Source organism: Sesamum indicum, linkage group LG14, assembly GCF_000512975.1.
Source record: "Sesamum indicum cultivar Zhongzhi No. 13 linkage group LG14, S_indicum_v1.0, whole genome shotgun sequence".
In the NCBI taxonomy this organism is placed as follows: Eukaryota; Viridiplantae; Streptophyta; class Magnoliopsida; order Lamiales; family Pedaliaceae; genus Sesamum; species Sesamum indicum.
In genome coordinates, this window is record NC_026158.1 from 1,414,675 (window position 1) to 1,422,782 (window position 8,108).

General features: G+C 33.4%; 3 protein-coding genes across 3 annotated transcripts in view; 2 read left to right on the forward strand and 1 right to left on the reverse strand.

The window, feature by feature from the left end:
• LOC105176720 (trafficking protein particle complex subunit 3) lies at window positions 1,828–4,027 on the forward strand. Its single transcript, XM_011099618.2, has 5 exons — window positions 1,828–2,003; window positions 2,154–2,251; window positions 2,401–2,500; window positions 2,909–3,091; window positions 3,778–4,027. The coding sequence occupies exons 1-5, from the start codon at window positions 1,947–1,949 to the stop codon at window positions 3,898–3,900; spliced, it is 561 nt and encodes a 186-aa protein (XP_011097920.1). The 5' UTR covers window positions 1,828–1,946; the 3' UTR covers window positions 3,901–4,027.
• LOC105176771 (protein NDR1) lies at window positions 5,559–6,468 on the forward strand. The gene is made up of 2 exons (XM_011099675.2): window positions 5,559–5,675; window positions 5,776–6,468. The coding sequence occupies exon 2, from the start codon at window positions 5,778–5,780 to the stop codon at window positions 6,399–6,401; it is 624 nt and encodes a 207-aa protein (XP_011097977.1). The 5' UTR covers window positions 5,559–5,675; window positions 5,776–5,777; the 3' UTR covers window positions 6,402–6,468.
• Window positions 7,056–8,108, reverse strand: part of LOC105176721 (putative multidrug resistance protein) — a 4,738-nt gene continuing 3,685 nt past the window's right edge. The window contains exons 6-7 of the mRNA XM_011099619.2: window positions 7,885–8,108; window positions 7,056–7,624 (exon numbers count right to left, since the gene is read on the reverse strand). The exon at window positions 7,885–8,108 is cut by the window's right edge and continues 1,698 nt beyond it. Coding sequence (XP_011097921.1) covers window positions 7,249–7,624; window positions 7,885–8,108 — 600 coding nt within the window. The 3' untranslated portion in view covers window positions 7,056–7,248. The remainder of the gene's footprint in view (window positions 7,625–7,884) is intronic.

Consider the following 8,108-nt stretch of genomic DNA (forward strand, 5'->3'; position numbering starts at 1 on the left):
TTTTTTGGACATACGTTGAGTGCAGTCGACTGTTAGTTATCAAATAAGTTGAGGGTTTAAGTATAACTAACTTTGGATGCTAAATATATATGTTCTAAAATACCCTCAAACAAATTAGTCCATAATTTGAGAAATTACATTTAGCATCAATGATGTTTGCTTTCATCTAATAAATTAGTCCCACTATTAGTCAAAATTCACTAAATTTGGCGATATTAGTAGAAAAAATGAATGAAAAAAAATAATATATATTCTTGATTGATTTATTACTAATTTATTGTAGGTCAAATAATTTTTTTCGAACTAAACTACCCTTATAACAGTGAAGATGTACCTTTTCATGTGCATTAACGCGTAAAGATATATGAGAATAGTTTGATCATAAAAATATTCATTTTACCTGCAATAAGTTAGTAATAATTCAATTGGAGGTAAATGTACATTTTTTTCTTAATTTTTTTGTTAATATCAGCAAATTGGGTTAATTTTGACTAACGTATGACCTAATTTGTTAGATTGAAACAGACCTCATGAGTGCTTGATGTAATTTTTCAAACCATAGAGAGTTTACGTGTAATTACACCAAAATTTAGAAGAGGGGAGTGTATTTCTAAATTTATACATTTATATATTTTATAAGTTGTTTTTAGAGCGTATAAGAAGTTAGATCTCATTTTAAAAATAAGTTCATAAAGTATTGGATAAAATAAATTGTGAAATTTATAAAATTTTAGTAATGATAAATTTGTTAAGATCCTATAATAAGTCGACAATATTATTTTTTATTTCTTTTTAAAAAAGAGAACTTATAAGCTTCTAACATTTTATTTTGGGAATTTATACACTTCTTCCCGAAAAAGATTATCAAACACTTTTTTAATATCGCTCATATCTTATACTTTGCAATTTAGTGAGTAATTTAAGCACAAGCACATTAGAATTTATCAACTGTCGTGTTTGGATTGAAGGATTTTGAATCCATCACTTGTTTTGATAAATTCACGCGACATAAGAGTTGAAACCTTTGAACTTTCATTTTAAATTATATTTTGTGCCATTACGATGGATTTCAAATGAACATATTATTGTTACAAATAATATTTTTATTTTAGATAAAAGTGGAATCTATTGTAAATAGGGTTGATTACATTCAAACCTTTACATCTCTTTTGAAAATTTATTATTTATATTTGATCTATTTTCGTTAGGATTTGACTAAAAAGCGCTGATTTAAGCAAAAAAAAAATTATATACATTTTCAATTACCCCTCATTTAATGTTTTAATATAATAATTTTGTACCTCTAAGGGGAAAAATGCAGTGATGTTGAACTCACTATATATATATATATTATATTACCCTTTATAAGTATAAAAACATACATGATAATATTAAACGAGAGACAAAATTAAAAATTTATGTAATTTTGTATGCGCTCGTCAATATTTTTTACCGAAACTCTAATAGAAGGGGAGAGGGTGTAAACAGAGATTTTTCAAAGAGGAGAAAGTGAATTTTTTTTTTTTTTTTTTGAAAAAATGTAATTTTATATTTTTAAAGGGTGTTTAAATTCCAACGGTAATTAATCCTAAAGAATATATGTCATTTCAAATAATATTGATGTAGTAGATTACTTAATTTTACTACTATTTAAAAGTTCATTTATCTTTACTAGGTAAATTAAATGAGGGAAAAAAGAAAAAAAGAAAAAGAAAAAGAAAAGAGGTCGAATTTCAAATTTCATGCTATGTATTCTTGAACTAGTTATTGTTAATATGTAAGTAGATTTTATACCACGCTTTTAGTCCACAGCCGCTGCACTTTCAAGAAAGCGTTGTTTCGGCCTCCACTCCCACATTTCTGCCAGGAGTCTTTAGTCGTAATTCGGACTCGGATCTCTACTCACTCTCCCTATTCGAAGATCTAAATCCTCTCTCCCGTCTCTCATGGCTCCCGCCGCTCCCAAGTCCGGTGATGCGATTTTCGCCAGTGTTGATCGCGTGGCAAGTATCGTTTGTGGAGAAACCAAAATCGATTGTTTTCTTTGTTTGTTTTCTTTGCGTATTTGATTCTGAGTATTACATTACTCCGTTTGGTTAATTGTTTGTGTTAATTTTGTTATTTCGGTTAATTATTTGATTATATGCTGGCAGAATGCGGAGCTGTTTACTCTGACGTACGGCGCTATCGTGCGCCAATTGCTCACCGATCTGGAGGAGGTGGATGAGGTCAACAAGCAGCTCGATCAAATGTGATTGATTGTCATTTTTTTTCTCCGATGTTAATTTTTTTTTAATGTAATTGCAATGTTGCTTGAGTTTCAGGACTTAATGACGTATTTCAGTTTCTTCTTTTTTTAGTGTGATGAATTTGTTAATTACTGGTGTTGTTTCATTGCAGGGGATATAATATTGGGGTCCGGCTAGTAGATGAATTTCTCGCGAAATCTAATGTATCGAGATGTGTTGATTTTAGGGAAACAGCTGAAGTCATCGCCAAGGTTTTCTCGTGCTATTTCTTCTCAGTCTTGCTGTTAATTGTGCTATTGAATTTGAGTTGTTTGTGAAGTTAGGGTTACAGTTTCCTTTACTCTAGAACTTGTCTCACAGTGGTCACCAACGTGATTTGTGAGGAAATCGGAAAGATGGAAAAGCAGGAAGAAGTTTGTCTTTATGATGTGTTCATTTTTAGTCTAGTAAATATTTTCCCCAAGTTCAAGTTTGCTACCATGATCTCACTTTTAGCATACATCGTTTTAATGGTGGCTTATGAGTTATGGGTAGCACTCTGGAGAGTCTATGGCTGAAGATTTGTTACTTTATCTATGGATTAGTCTTTCGAGTATATAAGGTATTTTGAAAAAAAAAAAAAAAAAACTCTGTATTACTATTAAATTTCACATGAACAGGTTGGATTCAAAATGTTCTTGGGGGTCACTGCATCTGTCACGAACTGGGATACGGAAGGGACAACCTGCAGTTTAATTTTGGAGGATAATCCTTTGGTAGACTTTGTTGAGCTTCCGGATACCTGTCAAGGTCTTCATTATTGCAACATTTTAAGTGGAGTTGTCAGAGGAGCTCTAGAGATGGTAAGCTTTCTCCCCTCTATAAACTCCTTTTGTTCATATATCTAATGTTCTTTCCTAAGCGGGCATTCTACTATGCCTTCTTATTGAATGTGTTGTTTCCACATATAACTTTTAGCATAATCTCATGATTTCTGCTTTGTCTTTTTGAAATATGTCTTGTTTTGATAATTAAGCATATTATTCTATTTTTCTTTGGACGATCTTGTTTATATGTAAAAATATCTTATAAAGATACTCCAGAGTTTTGGTAAACAATATAGATTGGAGCTTATGCTCTAAAAAAAAAAAAATTTAGTAGTTGTATAAGCTTCTTAAAGAGTAAGGAGATGCAAACTTTTTCTTCAAGAACCAACATGCTCCTTTGGTTTTGATCATATAAACGACAAGATTAACTCCAAAAACATCTTAAAAGCTCTAAAGTTCATTAGCCAAACAAATACTAAAAACTTAAGCTTCAATATGAAACAGCATAGGGAAGAGAAAGAACCAAAAGAATTTGACAGTAGGGTATTATCTTAGTGTTGGTAAGTACAGGTCCTTATTTGGCCTTTCCATTGTGATCCTTTCTGCTGTTTCGTTAATTTGGTCGATATTTTAACTGGGACCTGCTTGCAAGATAAATGCACGATAATGTAACAATCCTAGTATTGTCACGTTACAGTTACCCTTTCTCTTCCTGTATATAGGTGTCTATGAAAACTGAGGTCACATGGCTGCGTGACATGCTCAAAGGAGACGACGTATTCGAGTTGCAGGTGAAGCTTCTGAAGCAAATCCCTGAGGAGTACCCCTATAAAGATGACGAGTAAAATGCTTCCTTTGACCTAAGTACCGAAAAATCTAGTATCCTTGTAAGTTGACTTCTTCATTTGGAAATTTTATACCTCCTCTAGTTTAGATACCTCTAGCCAGTAAATTTGATCGTGTGGGCATTTTTCCAAAAATCGAAATGATAAAATTACTATTTTGTCTTCAAATGCTGCTTCCAGTGATTTATATTTGTTGTTCTTGTATGTAAATTTTATGTTGTCTCGTATGCTCTAGTAAATAAAATGTCATCGTTTGGGTGGCTCGATCATGATTGTCCCGTTACCCCTTTTCATTGCCTGCAATTAGAGACCCCCACATTCACCGTGTGATAAAAATATTAGGGTAAATTACAGTTAACTCTCACAAAATTTGGCATAATTACAGATACTCTCTTATTATTTGAAAAATTAGTAATACCCCCTTGATGTTTTATAAAATAATGTAATTTTTGAACGGAGTTTTGAAATTGTCAATTTTGCCTTATAGTATTTATTTATTTTGTAAAAAAATTGGACGAGAGTGGATGGAAAGAATTTAAAAAATTATCCACTTAGTTCATAAAAAAAATTTAAAAAATAAATAAAGTTATAATTTATAGTTCACAATAACATTTTAGTCAGATCACCACAAAAAAATAGATGAAAATCTAATGAAAATGGACTAATTAGACTCATTATTAGATGATTGTTTAAATTGGGGTAACTTATCAAAATCATTAACTAAAATGTAATTTGACGAATGAAAATTCATCTCTTGTCTCTCTCTTCACCGCATTCTTATGCTTCTTCATAACTAACTTTCCTTTTCCATGTTGGAAAATATTAATAAGTAAAATTGGAAATTCCCTCAGATGGATTTATTTACGAGATACTATATATAGATTCTGTACAATAATGATTACCATGATGGTAGAAAGTTAATAAAACTCACTTTTATGAATCTGTTTAAATTAATAAAAAAAATAAGGAATGCAATCAGGTAGATTCTTTTACTCAAAAAGGCGTGCCCTTATAACAAATGTACAAAAATATTGGGTCATCATATCATATCATATCAGCATTAATGAATTGGATCCCACTTTAAAAATGTACAAATATCACTTCTTTTCTTTAATAAATTATAACAAAACTCCAAAAGTATAAATAAAAAAAAGGAAAATATAGCGGAACTGTTAATGCCATTACATGACGGAAACAAATCTTTCTAATATTAAGGCATTTCTTGTTTTTTTAAAAAGTAAGGCCACGTTAAATATTGGAGAGAATATACACGTCTTCTGACTTCTGAGTATGGAGTCCGTACTATTCCAGTTGATTGGCTCCCTTTTTCACAAGTTCTTATTTAAACAAGATTTATCTTAATTAAACTAATTACATAGTAAATGAAGTTGTACTATTAATTATTTTTTATTTTCTTTAAATTTATAATTATATTATATTTATTATATAATTAATTCATATTTGATCAAACTTAATATAAGAATGAGTTAGAATTTCTTCGTGATATGATAATTTCACATCACTACGATCAATTTCTTTGTGATATGATAATTTGTTGAGTAGTTATAATTTAAAAAAATATGTTTATAAATTTTTAAATAATAAATGAACATTTGTCATATATTAAGAGTGTTGGTTCTAATTACCTTTCTTCTTATTATGATTATAATTACAGCAAGGAAGTTGTATTTAAAAAATTTCAAGAAGTAGCATTCACCATGGTGAAAAACGGCGAACATGAAAAACTAGTCATCATGTGAGATCAAAAGGTAAAGGTAAGAGCACGACATGATTCTCCTTCCCCAATCCCCCACCATACACACCTCCTGCTCTGATCCTTTTCTTCTCATCCACTTCACTTCCCCTCCTCCACAGCCATGGCCGGGGACGACGACTGCCGTTGCTGCTGCAGCTTCATATTCACCTCCGGCCTCACTGCTCTCTTTATGTGGCTCAGCCTGCGCACCTACAAACCCACTTGCTCCATCGAACGCTTCTACGTTCCTTTCCTCAACACCACTGACAATTCCTCCGCCGCCAGGAACAACCACACCCTCTACTTCGATCTCAAGCTCAACAATGGAATGAAGGACAAAGGCGTAAACTACGCTGACATCAACCTCACCTTTTTTTACACGCAAAACACCTCTAGAATCCCCGTAGCCAACTACACGGTGCCGGGGTTCCACCAGGGCCACGAGAAGAAAGCTCACCGGAAACAGCTGGTCGGGGCTAGTGGGCTGCCGTGGGCAGCAGCGCTCGACGCTGTTTCAAACGGATCAACGGTGAGTTTTAGGGTGGATTTGGCAACCAGGGTGAAGTATAAGATTTTGTTTTGGTATACCAAAAGGGAAAGCTTGGTGGTGGGCGGCGATGTGGCGGTGGACGACTCCGGCGGGAAGGTGAAGAAGAAGGGGATTAAGTTGAAATCCGGGGCGCCAGATCCGGCGACTGTGGGACCCGTGTTTGTTTTCAGTTTGACAATGATTTTGTTGTTGTAACTTGTAAATACTAATTTTTTATTATTTTTTTGGGTCTTAATGAAATAACTCTCTTTTTCCGGGCTCAGACGTAAATATGTCTTAGTATCGCATTTGGATTAAAGAATTCAAAATTACGAACTTTAAATGCTTAATAATAAATTTTTTAAATTTGTTTAGATAATTTAATTTAAAGGATTTCGAATACTTCGATTTTAATGTTAAATTATGTTTTATTAAATATTGATAGATTTTAATTGCAATCCTTTCGAATTTTTTCTCTAATTTCTTTTCTAAAATCTAAATTCTTTCTGTAATTCCGTCCCTCGAGTTCAAATACATTAACCAAATGCACTCTTATTTCATTTTATCGTATATGTAAAATCCCTTTTTATATAAATAAACAATATGGATTTTACATAGGTATTGATATGCTAACCATTCCTTTTTATTATATCCATATTTTATATAAAATACTCACCATCAAAATATAATTCTACATTTATAATAATACTTTGTCCTATTAAAAAATCATAATTACATTTTTAAATACACTCCTCAAATACGTATTGCATTTCTGTTTTATAATTCTCTGGTTTTAATTGCTTGATCATCAGTTGAGCACAGAGGCAGCTAGCAAATCTACAATAGGGGTAAATGATATTCTTACCATTCTTGAGAAAAGACAATATACATAGTCATTCAGATGGAGGAGATCTTCACATCAACACTCAGACAACACTGGTTCTTATGTGGCGAAGTACTACATTATGAAGACATTACAAAACTTCATGTGCTGCCATTACATGCAAGAAACTGCATACTGGAGTAAACCATGATCTTGATCCAAATCCCGGATTTTTATTTCTCAGCGGTAAGGAGAGCTTCCGCCCTGTGGTCTAACCAGAGAGACATACGCGCTGCGATTCCCCATAGCCATTAGATCAGAGTGTGAGCCTTGTTCCACAACTTTTCCGTCCTTGATCACAGCAATGGAGTTGGATTTCTGTATTGTGGATAGCCGGTGAGCCACCACAATGCACGTTCGACCTACCATCATCTTCTCTAAGGCTTCTTGAACCAAGCTTTCCGAGACGCTATCTAGAGCACTTGTTGCTTCGTCTAGTAAAAGGATCGTGGGGTCCTTCAGAATGGCGCGTGCTAATGCTATTCTTTGCTTTTGCCCTCCGGAGAGCTGAACTCCTCTTTCTCCACAGTATGTTTCGTATCCGTCCTTCATCCCACTGTCGTGGAAAAAGTGTAAACTAGAGTTAGACAGGGAGGGTTGGCTTAGATGGAGACTGGTTTTCGTATGAATGATTGTTTACCGAACTTAATCTATTAAAAGAAACTTGAAATGATCATAGGCAGCTTTCTCCAAACTGGGTTGTATTTTCGTGTCTTGTGTTTGATTTTTCTTTCCATTGTTGTGCACATGGTTCACTAACTGTCTTGCATTATTGTAAAAGATAACAACAATAGGGAAGAGCTATAGATTCCATACCTTATAAATTCATGTGCATTAGCTAGTATAGCAGCCTTTCTTATATCTGATTCCCGGGCGTTCTTCTCCCCGTAGGCAATGTTTTCGTAGATGGTACCTGCAAACAGGGTAGGTTCCTGGCTGACTAACGCAATATGTGACCTCAAGGATCTCAGATTGTAATCCTTGATGTCCTTATCGTCGATACAAACTGACCCATTGATCGGATCATAAAATCTCTCAAT